The following is a 13,345-nucleotide window of genomic DNA, read 5'->3' as shown; positions in this document are numbered from 1 at the left end:
TGCTGTGGCGTGGTTAGAGGCCTGAGCCCTGCAGCCTACGTGGATCTGGGTTCAGATCCTGAATCTTGTTACTCATGAGCTCTCTGGAATCTTTCTGTGCCTCCGCTTCCTGATCTGGAAAATGAAGGAATTCGTACCTACTGGGCTAGGTAGCCAGAAGACTTAACTGCAACCTGTCCGTTGAGCACTCAGCACAGAGCCTGCCCATGTGGAAAAGCCAGTAAACTTCACCACAGGCAAAATACTCATGGACAATGGGGACGGAAGGGCGCAGGGAAGAGCATGGTACAGGAGCCAGGGATCCGAGTTCTAGTCTCATCACCCAGTTGTCATATCTGTGCATCAGAGCAAACTCATGTTCACAAGCCTGTGAGTGACTCCAGCGAGGTGTGGGGCAACGAGCGGACAGGCATGGGCTCTGAGGCTGAGCGCTGCATTCCCCTGACCTCGGGCCTCGGATTCCCCTCCATGGACGGAGGCATCTGCTTGGCTCACCTCTCAGTACTGGTGGGAGACAAGGACTGTCTTCACAGGAAGGTGGTTTGAACATTATAGAGCTTAGCCTCTTCTTACCAAGAGTACCCTGAACTTAGCTCCCCATGTGGGAACTGGCTACTTTCTTGCCCGCCTCCCGACCATGCCAAGGTCTCTGCCCTTGAGGAGTCTACGTTCTAGCTGGAGGGACAGACGAGAAAACGGATAGTGAGAATACCAGAGTTGACACCAAAGGCAGGAGTGGGTGGATCCTGTCCACTCCAAAGTCTTGCTAGAAACATCCAGTGAAGGGAAGTACAATTCTCGGATGGAAAGCTAAGCCACAGGGCAACTGGCCACTGTCTGGCTTGAACAAAGATGGACAGTGTAACCAAAGCCTTGCACAGTGAAGAAGGTACTAGAACTAGAATCAGGGGGCCAGGGTTGTAGTTGAGGCTCTCTGTTAATCTGAAAAGGCCACATGCTATAAGATTACACTATGACTTTCTGGAAAAGGTAGAACACTATGTAGACAGTAGACAGATCAGCAGTTGCCAGGGCATAGCAGGGAGGGCCAGATGAGAAGGTGGTCTTTAGGGCAGTGAGGACTGCTCTGCACCACACTGTAATGGTGGATACATGTCATTACACATATGTAAAAAGCCACAGAATGTCCAGCAGCCAGAGTGAACACACATCTAAACTGTGGGCTCTGGGTGATGACGTGTCATTGCAGGTTCATCGGTTGTAACAAATGATGGTGGGGGATGCTGGTGGGGAGGGTTGTTGGGGGCACAGGCATATGGAAATTTCTGTATGTCCTGCTCAATTTTTCTGTGAATCTAAAACATAGTCTATTAAAAACTGTGTGTGTGTGTGTGTGTGTGTGTATAAAATTTCCTTTGAGCTGTTGTTTCCTCATCTGTAAAACAGAGACACCAAGACCTGTCCTGCCCACTCCACTGGGCCCTGGTTTGGGCCAGAGGAGCTCTAACAGAGAACAACATGTTGTCTGAAGTTGGGCTGTCCTGGAAAGAGAGAAAGAGACCCCCCCCCTCAAAGCCCAGATGGTATGACAACTTCCCCCCATCACTGCTCTCGGCACCCTTAGCAGTCACCCCCCCCCCCCACGCCCTTGCCCACCAGGTAACTGTCAGACCGCAGTGGGTACCGAGCAGTTGCTCAGCCCAACAGGACCTCCTGGCCTCCTCTTCTCCCTCACCTCCAAGTCTACAAGCTTGAACAAATAATAAGGGACATTATTACTCATTTAAAAATTCTCAAAACCTTTGTCTTAACTCTCTAGGCTGCCACCTTCTCTCTCCAGTAAGAACAGGCAACAGTTCGCTGCAGCCATCAAATTTTGCCTGTTTGTCCATTGTAATGGCTCCAAAAAAAGGCTGGACAGCTCTTGTAAAATCCGAGCAGCCTCTGCTCACACTCCCCGCAGACCACTGTGAACAGATCCAAACATGCAAAGTGCCTCACACCGACACTGGCTGAGTGACCTTTTTTGAAGCCAGGATGAAATCCCGCTGAACTGTGCTTTCAGGTCCCGTCTGCCCCCTCAGAGGAGCAGCCCACACAGTTTTTTCAAAGAAACATTATTTGATCTGAAAAACATCTGGAACCCGCTTCCCCAGTGCTTGCCTGGAAGCTTTTGGCTGACATCAGATGCTCAATTATGGAGCACATATCCTGTGCGCCTGAGCTTCCAGGAGCGTCTCTGTGGACTGGGGACGGGCGGCTTTATTAAAATGTCCCAGGAGGCTGGGCTCAGGTCTGACCAGCGGTTCTGTGAACCCCGGAGCCTGAGTACACGGGCAGGAAAGGTGGTGAGGGACAAAGGGCACTGGGGGTGCAGACCACGGCCAAGCAGCTACCAGTGAAGCAGCCGGGAGCAACGTCAGTCACACAAGTGCTTCTGAGTCCCTTCTGTTCACGACAGCAGTTCACGTTCTTGCCACTATGGAATGCCCACAGTGGACAGGGCTGGGATGTGGCTGTGCGTGTGTCCCTGGCTCCTGGAACAGTGTCCAGCAGCAGGGCAGGCAGAAGAGCTGTCCAGGATCAGCTCCAGTGAGCAGATGCATGAACGACCCCAAGTCCAGCCTGCACATCGGAGGTTGTTTTCCAGTAACCAGACTGGTGAGGAGCCAGTGACTGGAAGGCAGGAAACCTGACATCTTTGGCTGGTCCCTCAACTTCCCAGCTTTGGCAAGTGTGACCTTGCGCAGTGTCCTCATCTGCTGTGTGGAGATCATCCCCGCTCTACCCAGCTCCCAACGCTGCTGGAAGGGCCTGTACAATCCTGAATGGGAAGCTTCTTTGCAACCTAAAAATCAAACTGCCGAGGTTGGAAGTGGTAACAAGCATTGTTCCTCCTCTACCTGGTCTTGTGGCCACAGGCAGCCCCATAACAGATGGCTGAGCCACCTGGGCTTGGGTGGGACACAGCTAGGTGATTTCAGCAGACTTTGGCCAGGGACAAATGGGAAAAAATGGCACGTGAGCCTTGGCCAGATTGCTTGGTTAGTTAGAGCACTGTCCTGACATGCAAAGGTTGCAGGTTCGATCCCCGGTCCATGCACATACAGGAACAGGTCAGTGTTTCTGTCTCTCTGTCTCTCTCCCTTCTTCTCTAACTAAAATCAATAAACAATTTTTAAATAGCATGTGAGCATCCCTGTCTGGGCACTGGATGCTGCCTCCCCAGGTCTGGCTCTACCTGTCACCCCTTCTCTCTGTCAGAAACTCATTGGCACCTGCCTCTGGGCCTCGGACGCACACAGGGCCTCCACAGCCCCATCTCTTCCTCTGCACCTTCCACCATTTAGACCAGTGGTCCTCAACCCCGGGGCCGTGGACCGCTACCTGTCCATGGGCCATTTGGTACCAGTCCGCAGAGAAAGAATAAATAACTTACATTATTTCCGTTTTATTTATATTTAAGTCTGAACGATGTTTTATTTTCAAAAAACGCCCAGATTCCCTCTGTTACACCTGTCTGAGACTCACTCTTGATGCTTGTCTCGGTCACGTGATACATTTATCCGTCCCACCCTAAAGGCCGGTCTGTGAAAACATTTTCTGACATTAAACTGGTCCGTGGCCCAAAAAAGGTTGGGGACCACTGTCCTAGATCACAAGCCAGTCAGTCTCTTATAGTTGACAGCTGACTCTGTTTGTTAAGTTCCTGTGCTAAACACTGGGTTACGGTCGAATCTTACTAATTCTTCCCTAAACTATTACTGGTACATTGGTGAACTGCCCCCCACCCATCTCAGTAGACTCCCCACCCTCTCCTGACTTTACCCACTGTCCTGTCTCCACTGTTCAGGAGCGGTCCAGGCTCTCCCCCAGCCCAGACCTGACCTCCACGGGCTGGCCCCTGTCGACCACTCCATAGCCTCACCTCAGTGAGCCCAGCTGCCAGGAAGAATCCGCTCCTCACCCCTGGGCGCTGAGGACCCAAATCTAGGCCCCAGCAACACAGACATTGCAGACTCAGGGTGGCATACAGGCCTGCCTGCCCAGCTGTGGAGGAGGACACGGAGTCACCTGCTTTCTGGGGGAGACCGGGGCCTAACTGGAAAGCGGGGCTGGGACAGAACTGCTGTGGTCTTTGTTCCTTTCCTGGAATGCAATGTGCACTCCCCACTTAAAGGCATTTTTTTCACTTCAAAAGGATTCCAGCCTGACCAGGCGGTGGCGCAGTGGACAGAGCGTTGGACTGAGATGCGGAAGGACCCAGGTTCGAGACCCCGGGGTTGCCAGCTTGAGCACGGGCTCATCTGGCTTGAGCAAAAAGCTCACTAGCATAGACCCAATGTCCCTGGCAAGGGGTTACTCAGGCTGCTGAAGGCCCACAGTCATGGCACGTATGAGAGAGCAATCAATGAATAGCTACGGTGTCACAATGAAAAACTGATGATTAATGATGCTTCTCATCTCTCTCTGTTCCTGTTTGTCTGTTCCTATCTATCCCTCTATCTGACTCTCTCCCTGTCCCTGTAAAAAAAAAAAAAAAAAAAAAAAAAAGGATTCCAGATGCCCGAATTCAAGGTGAAGAATAAGCCCCAGTCAAGAAGCTTCTCGGGGGCCTTTCAGTTTTCACTGGCAGAGATGCATTTTAAGTCATTTGCCTCTTAATATCTGTCAGCGTGCCAGGGAGGAAGCCTCTACTTACTTTAACACCGTCCTCAGCACTCGGCAGCTGTAGCATGGGGACCCTTTGTGTTTTCCTGCAGTCCTCTGCCTTTTCAGGAGCTCACCTGACATCCCGGTTCTCTCCCTGCTGCCCCTCCTGCTCAGCCCACACCACCCTGGATGAGGGAGACTGCTGCTGGCCTGGGCTCCACCAGGCTCGCCAGCTTTCCTCAGTCCCCAGAACACCCGGCAGCTTAAAGGGCAAACAACTGGGCTCTCATGTCTCATGGCTCACACTCTAGAGGGCGTCCTTCCCCCTGCCATCCATCCATCCATCCATCCAACTCACCCTCTTGGCCACCCAGTCAGCCAACATGGGGTCTGTGACTCTGTTAGGAGCTGTGGTCTTGTTATACATTGGTTGAAGCTATGAATATACAACCACAATACAAAACAAAAAGAGTTTGGAGGGCAGGGGACATTAAATAGGGTCAGAGAAAGAAGAGATCATCTAGGAATGGGGATGGGTCCCAGAGGGAGGGAAGTATTCACAGAAGGCTTCTTGGAAGAAGCATTTTGGTGGGGGCAGGGTGTTCCAGGATGTAGGATCCAAATATGAGGAGTGGCCTGAGCAAAGGTGTGGAGGCAGAAGCCCTCCGGGGTGCACAGAGGCACTGTCCTGTGGCACTAGAACCCTCCCTCTAGGGTTTCGGGGCTTGCCCTCCTGTGTGTGGGGGCTCCCTGCACGTGTCCACTGACATTCACTGCTTTGGTGCCATTGCTTTAATCACCTTTTAAGGAAGGCACTGTCTCCACACAGCCAGTCACCAACCTCTTGCCCTTTTCCATCAGGCCCGGGCCCAGAGGAAATTCTTTACCTTCCTCTTTGTCACCAGGACTCAGGCCTCCCACCCTACTTTTGAGGAACCCTATTTCTGACAGCACCCATCCCCCCCCCCCAGTTTTCCCTGTCATTGTCTCTCTAGAGGTATGTGTTCCTCTGTTCCCAAAGGGACGATCCCACCACGGTCTCATTCCTCACTGTCCCTAGCCTGTCTCTACCTCCTTGCCACCGCCTTCCTCAGAACTGTGGTAGGCCGTTAGACAGCCGTGAGCAGAGCAAGGGCAATAGGCCAGGCACAGAAGGTCACCACAGTGGGAAGCTGGGAAAACAAGGACCTCGCCCTGCAGGATAGTCTTCTCCACTAGCATATTGCTAGCCGTATAGTTTAGACCAGGGGTCTCAAACTCGCGGCCTGCGGGCTGCATGCGGCCCGCCGAACAATTTTGTGCGGCCCGCAGACTAATCTACGAAGTTCAAAATATTTTGGATAAAATTAAGTAAGCCTAGGACCCTACTTGTATTTTTCATTTCTCTAGCATCCTAGCTAGATATTAGCTTAGTTAACAGCAGTTGTGATGCGAACTACAGTTTCTGGTCATTTTGTGACACTGAGTAAACTGCATGTACGATTGTGCTTGTTGTACTGACTTTTTTTTGTTTTCAACTGCAGTGAGAAAAGTGTTGCGTAACAGTTGCCTTTTGTAGACCTAGTGCAGCCCGCCGAACGGCTGTGATCTTGCTCTGCGGCCCACATGCTGAGTTGAGTTTGAGACCCTTGGTTTAGACTCCTTAATCTCCTGTCACTGGTCACGTGGCTCAGACCCTCTCCTGACCTTTCCTCTCTTGGCATGTTGTTATCCATCTGGGTCAGTCCCCCTCAGCAGGGGGTGAACAAGGGGGCTGGAGAACAGTCCTTGAGTGTTAAGCCCCCAAGACAATGAGGCTCTGACCTGCATCAAATATATCTAAGCCTCAGTATGTTTCAGCTTCAGGCTCAGAAAAAGCAGCAAAACCAGACAAGTGACGCCTGCTGACCTCAGGACCAGCTGCATTGACTAATGGCCCCCTACTCTGGTGCTGACCCCCACCTGGTGCTGACCAATCAGTGGTGACCGCACCTTAAAAGGACACACATGAAAAGCTGATGAATATTCTATTGAGATCCTCTACTGAGACCTCCCCTAAACTCTCCATCCTTAAAAACCCTTTGGATGGAGGACCCAGGGCGCTCTCCCTCCCTGGAGCACTCCTGCACCTTCCTGCCTCCCACCTCCTCTTCTTCCCCCAGGGGCATTTTCCTTGCCTCTCTGTTTCTCCTAAACTCTAAGAGGCCCCATGAGATTTGCAACCAGGGGAGCAGTGGGCAGCGGCAGCTTGTTGTGGACTAACCTCCTGAACCCATCTCCAAGGCCCCTCCTCTTTGCATGCTCAGTCCCTTCTGAGTGTGTTCCCCTCCTCTTTGCATGCTCAGTCCCTTCTGAGTGTGTTCCTGCATGGCCAATAAATTCTTGCTTTGCTTGCTGCTCTTTGTCTCTTGACTGAATTCTTTCCTTCAGGAAGATAAGAATCGAGGTCTTGTCATTTCGCCAGCAACATTAACACTGCTCTTACTGTCCTAGAAAAGGATCCCCTTATCAAGTCCTCCCCAAATGTGCCAGCACCCCAGTGTCTCCCTGAAAGCCCTGCTACTCATGGGTCAAGCTTCTGGAAGTGGGCACCCTGGGTTTAAACCCTGCCTCTGATGTATCCCAGCTCTGCACTTGGCCTCGTTACTTCCTACAGAACTTTTCTTATTTTTCTTACCCAACACCTTTCCCCTTCTGATAACCATCACCTTGCTTCTCTTTTGGGGGAGCCATCCTCTTCTGCTTTCAGCCCTTGTAGATTAAATGGGGTGCCCCATTCACTGTTTGGTTCAAGGATGGGCATGAAATACAAGTCAGACAAATCTTGGGACTTTTAATTGTTGGGAAGGGTCAATCTATTCCACTGGGGTTGATAAACTAGGAAAATACAAATCTGAAGCTGATGAGGGTGGTCTCTGTCACCACAAGGAAAGTCTATTTACATACAAAACCAGCACAGAAAAAAATAGAGAAAAGTAACAGATAAATAGATTCCTGGTGATATTGTTTGAACACCTGGATATATCAATGCTTGAAGTCATCCTCAGAGTTTTCAGTTTGTGGACCAATAATACCTTCCTTCTTTTTTGGCTCAAGCTAGTTTAAGTTGGTTTTTGTCACTCACCACTAACAATCTCTATTAAAGAAAAACTTAGGTTGCAGACTTCAGAACATTAAATTAAATGATGCATGAATAGTACCCAACATAAAGTGGGTACCCCCTGATGAATGGTGGCTTTTAATAACACTAACTGAATCTGCCTTGTCAAAGTCAAATTTACATAATGTGTTGTTCTATAATAGAAGAAAGCTATTTTTTTTCTTTCTTTTTTTCTCCACTTTGACCAACCTTCCTTTGTGAAATTTCTGCCCTCCTTGGCTTTTTTAACCACAGCTCTGTGTCCTTCCTAAATCTCCAGGTTTTCTTCCTCGCCTCACTTCAGGGCTGAGACAGGATGAGAGATTCCAAAATTGTCCCTGTGTTATGTGCCTATACACCATGACAATTAGTATCAACTAAACCCAACCAAATACAAAGACTTTCCAAATTTACTCCAAACTTGTCCCTCCCAAGGACACTAGGTACTGAGAAAAATCTCCACTGCCATCTAGTGGACACCTACAGCAATACCACAAGAAATGGAGTCCTGTGCTGAGAATCCCTCTCGGGACAGTTAATGGTCTGTAAAATCATTGGATCCAACCTCCTCACACTTTAAGTGACAAACATGAGGATGAGTGAATTAATGGTGGGTGAGAGTCCTGTCCCATGGGGGGCTTTACACTCCTTCCCTATTCTTCCCGTCTCATGAGTTAGAATCACAGTGACCTACATTCCCTCTGTTTTTCAGGATCTCCGGGGAGGAGGGCTGGCATGTATGTGTGCATGTGTGTGCATGTTCAGGGGAGTTGGGGGAGAAGGCAAAAGAGACCCAGAAGGCCCTCTTGTTGCTTGCTTGCTCGGTCTCCCAGAGGGAAGGATTCTTGTCATCTTTGCAAACACAATAGCCTGCCAAAGCTTCCTGTTTCCAGCCTCATAAATGTGAGATGACAATACACATATTTGTTCCCTGTTAGTGAAAAATAGTTCAAGAAAGAAAGAAACATCTCTTCCTCTACCTCCAAGAAATCTGTGTGAACCCACCCCACCCCCAAACTGGTAATCCTGCTCTGCCTGTGCTGACAGCCCCCCCAAGCTGGACGGACAGAGGGCAGGAGCCACTGGCCTCTCCCTGACTCTGTGCACAGGGGAGGCTTGGAGGCTGGCCTAGGTGTGCATGTGGGTGCACCCTAACCACAGCCCTCTGTCTCTACCCACTCATGGCCTGAGACCTGGCACATCACAGTCCTTGCTCCTGGGTTGACAGGGTACCTCTTACTAAAACAAAGAAGAAAGTGAAGGTGACCTTTTACCCCCAGATGCTTTGGGGGCTCCATATAGCCCAGGATTTAAGGAAGAAATGAACAGTGACCAGAGCACGGGTGTAGCTCCCCCAGGACAAGGCCTAGACACTGCGGGCAGCAGCCACAGCCCCACCTCCTAGTTCCATGGCCCTTCTCCAAACCAAGGGAACCTTCCAGATCAATATGGTACTAACCGTTTCCCAGTAAAAGGAATAGTTACTTCCAACTCCTAAAATGGTTCAGTCTTCTATTTTAGACAATTTGGGTGAAGTTTTGAGTGTGTTTCCTATTGCGAAGACCAAGAGTCAAGACACACTAACCTCTGCTTGTTTAGTTTGCATGAGAAGTGCTGCTCTTTACAAACTAGCTCCTCCCCATTCAGAAAATCATTCTCAGAGCCCAGCCACCTTGAACCATGAGAAAGAACTCCCCACAACCCCTCTCTCCTCCTTTTCTCCGCGGACTCCAAAGCATCCATCAGCTGGTCCCCACAATGACCTAGGGGTGGGCTTGGGAGCTCAGGGACTGCAGAAAAGGCCCAGGCAGAGTGGCCCCTGAGCCCTGACAAAGCCCTCTCAAACTGCAACCCTCCCACCCACCCCAATCTCCTCCAAGGCTGTGGGGTTGCTCTAAGGAAGGCACATGTTTATGACAACAGCCATCTGTTAGCACCAGACCCAACCCAGATGGCTCTGCATACAGCTTCTAGTCACTCAGATGAGTAAGGTCAGGGGCAAACTGAGACCCACAGCTCTCATCCTCTAAGGCAGATCTGCTCACTCACCTCCAAAGCCTTCGGGAACTTGACTGTTGGCTTGGGCCAGTGGGTGATCTTCTCTCTGTAGTGGTTGCAGTCAGGAACAAACATACAGCCAAGGTTCCCCAACTCTGGGTAGGAAACTTCAAGGCCCCTACAGAGAGAGGGAGGGGGTTGGCCCATGTCATAGTATTAGGGAGCGTGGGGGTCATAAGGCTTCAGTCTAGCACTGTTGGGAATGTAAAGTCAAATGGGATTGAATTGTAGACCTGCCACTAACTAGCTGTGTAATCTGTGTAGCCTAAGAGTTACTTGAACTATTGGTACCTCAGTTTTTTCACCTGTAGAATGGGGACACTAATAGTATCTACTTACAGGGTTGGTGCAACAATTAAAGTAAATAATCAATGCAGAGCAGTCAAGAGGTGTTCACTATCATCAGTGTTTACTTCTCAAAAAGAACACATAGGCCCTGGTTGGTTAGCTTAGTTAGAGGGTCATCTTGAAACCGCAAAGGTGCAGGTTCGATGTCTGGTCAGGGCACATATGGGAAGCGACTAATGAACACACAACTAAGGCACAGCTAAGTAAAACAACAAATGAATGCATCTCTTCCTCTCTTCTGTCCTCAAAAAGCAATCAATAATAATAATATAAAAAAACATTCACATAATTAAAAAAAAAAGAATACACATCCATAGACAAATGTGGTCAGTGTCTTTAAAGTAGGATTGGGTTTGTAAGAATAGTATTTAAACATTGCTTTTCAGGAACGTTCTTATTACATATAGGCTTAGCAAATTAACACAGCCTTCTGTATGGGCACAGACTGTTCTCTCCCCTACCCAACTCAGATCCTTTCCATATTTGGATATCCCACCAATTAATCCACTTCTTTAGGTTAAGAATTGTCCAGCCTGACCAGGCGGTGGCGCAGTGGATAAGAGCGTCGGACTGGGATGCAAAGGACCCAGGTTCGAGACCCCGAGGTCGCCAGCTTGAGCGCGGGCTCATCTGGTTTGAGCGGAGGCCCACCAGCTTGAACCCAAGGTCGCTGGCTCCGGCAAAGGGTTGCTCGGTCTGCTGAAGGCCCGTGGTCAAGGCACATATGAGAAAGCAATCAATGAACAACTAAGGTGTTGCAACACGCAATGAAAAACTAATGATTGATACTTCTCATCTCTCTTCGTCCCTGTCTATCCCTCTCTCTGACTCACTCTCTGTCTCTGTAATAAATAAATAAATTAAAAAAAAAAAAAAAAGAATTGTCCATATCCTAGGCTCTTGACCTACTATTCATTGCACTTTCAAAATGCAAATATCTATCAGGGGGTAAAATACCTAGTCACTAAGGCTGTAGTATACATTTATTTATCTACTTTCTACCTGAGAAAAAGGATCTGAACAGCATAAGTACTCTGGGAATCAGGCTCAATGGCAGGGTTGATCCCACAAAGAACACACTTGTATTTGAAACTTATGGATATAAGCAAGCAAGACTTCTTCCTCCTCACCCTTCTGTCATCTTTTATCATGAAGACCCAGAGTCTGTAGGGTTTGTAAACCTATGGTCATTGGTGGCAATTCAACACCAACAGGAATCCCCAATTTGAGTTGCAATGAAGGAGGAGACTATTTACAGCAAACAGCTCAACTGTGATACAGCATGCTGTGAAACAGCTCAATAGTGTTACTTCTCAATTATGAAACAACACAGCTGTCAGGCACCCCTGGGTGTGAGGTAGCATGGGCCCTCTCCAGCTAGACAGCTATGCTCCACTCAGATGAGATAGCTTTAACCCCAGCCAGAGGTCAACACAGTCTCCAGTGTAAAAAGAACGTGTGCTTTCTGAGGTAGAGGGGAGCTGGCTTATATAGAGAGAAGTCCCTCCTCCTGGTCCCTGATTGGTCTGTTCTAATGCAAATGAGGACTCCAAATCATCACAATTTGATTGGTCTAAAAGGCATTGCTCTGATTGGCTGGTAAAGATACAGTGGACAGAAAAAGTCTCAGTCCTATTGGTTGAAGTACTATTCCAGGAACTCTTTTATAAGGGCTGGCTCAGCTGGCAGAAAAACAGTGCAGGCAGGCAGTTCAGAGGAGGCTTCTCCCTTAAGTGCAGCTTGCATGAGAGGCTTCTCTTTAGAAATAGCTACTAGACTGTTTATAAATTTTAGCCCAGTTAGCCACCAGGAGCCCTTCTCAACAAGCACAGTCATGTTCTACAGATTCATCTGGTTAAGATGATTCACTGAGAGAGAAAGTGTGGGACCTCAGCCTTTCCAGGTAGCCCAGCATGACTGAGCAGCTCCACACCCCACCACTGGTCACCCAGAGCTGCCCACAGTTCTCTTCGGGGAGTGACGCTTGAAGGGGACCCAGTGCAAATGTAATTTGGGGGAGTAGATCTGAAAGGGAAGCTTCCTAAGTCTGAACCTGGGATGAAGAAAAAGACAGCTTCCTGGTGAGGAGCCCCACATTCCCCTCCTTACCCCACCCTCCCAGAGGCTCCTGAGATCCCATCCTAGACAAGGGCAAATGCAACACTCATCAGAGACAAGATAATTCCTCAGGTCAGCACCTGTGTGCCAGGACTCAGGTCAACTGAGGCAGGACAGTTCACCCATGCCTCTTAATGGAACCACCAGCTTGTGAGGCAAACTTGTTACTCTCAACTCTTCAGGAGTTAACAGTCATTGCTCTGGGATAGCACAGCTTTAATAGCTGTCAAAGAACAGTTAGAGAACAGGTTTTCATTTAACTTCACAGTAGCCTTTTAAGGATCACTTGGTTGTTTCTACTACAACTCCCACTGCAGCCAGTGAGCTCTGGGGCCAAGAAGATGGACCTTCCACTAGCGGAGAGATAGAAGTCAACACAGGGCATGGAATTGGAAAGGCCAAGGGTCAGGGAGGAGGGAAACTGAGGATCAGAGGGGCCTTTCCTGGGGAACAAACAGGCCTCCTGCTTTTGTCTGGGTAGAATTGCTCCAAGTGCTAAAATAGTGAAACAAAATCAGCAAGTGGACATTTGATGAGAGTGCCCTGGCTGGGTCTATGCCAGGGGACTAGGGCCTGTGCCCCCAGCCCCAGTCACACGCGTGGATCCCTGCTTGAGCCTGCTCTGTGAAGCCCTGGTGTTGCTCCACATGGGCAGGACAACCTAGGGGTCGTGTGCAGACCTTTGTCTTGATTAGCAGCTTTGCCAATGGCTTGGATCAGGACACAGAAGGCAAATTTGATTTGGGAATGACATAAAGCCAGTAACTAACAATTCAGATGATCAAACCAGCCTTAAAAAAAACTTGGACAAGCCTGAGATGAACTGAATCAAAAATAAGTTTAATAACAATACACTTTAAAACTTGCACTCAAGCCTGACCTGTGGTGGCACAGTGGATAAAGTGTCGACCTGGAATGCTGAGGTCGCCAGTTCAAAACCCTGGGCTTGCCTGGTCAAGGCACATATGGGAGTTGATGCTTCCTGCTCCTCCTCCTTCTCTCCCTCTCTTTCTCTCTAAAATGAATAAATAAAATCTTCAAACAAAAATAACTTGCACTAGCCAAGGCTCCACTGGAGCAAAGTTTGCC

General features: G+C 49.2%; 1 protein-coding gene across 1 annotated transcript in view; it reads right to left on the bottom strand.

Moving 5' to 3' along the window:
• The window catches only part of PEBP4 (phosphatidylethanolamine binding protein 4), a 216,880-nt gene that overhangs the window by 198,081 nt on the left and 5,454 nt on the right, over positions 1 to 13,345 (bottom strand). The window contains 1 exon segment of the mRNA XM_066267724.1: positions 9,782 to 9,908. Coding sequence (XP_066123821.1) covers positions 9,782 to 9,908 — 127 coding nt within the window.

The sequence above is a fragment of the Saccopteryx bilineata genome, chromosome 1 (genome assembly GCF_036850765.1).
Source record: "Saccopteryx bilineata isolate mSacBil1 chromosome 1, mSacBil1_pri_phased_curated, whole genome shotgun sequence".
NCBI classification, from domain to species: Eukaryota; Metazoa; Chordata; class Mammalia; order Chiroptera; family Emballonuridae; genus Saccopteryx; species Saccopteryx bilineata.
Note: the sequence above shows the minus strand (reverse complement) of the source record. Positions and strands in the feature narration are given on the sequence as shown.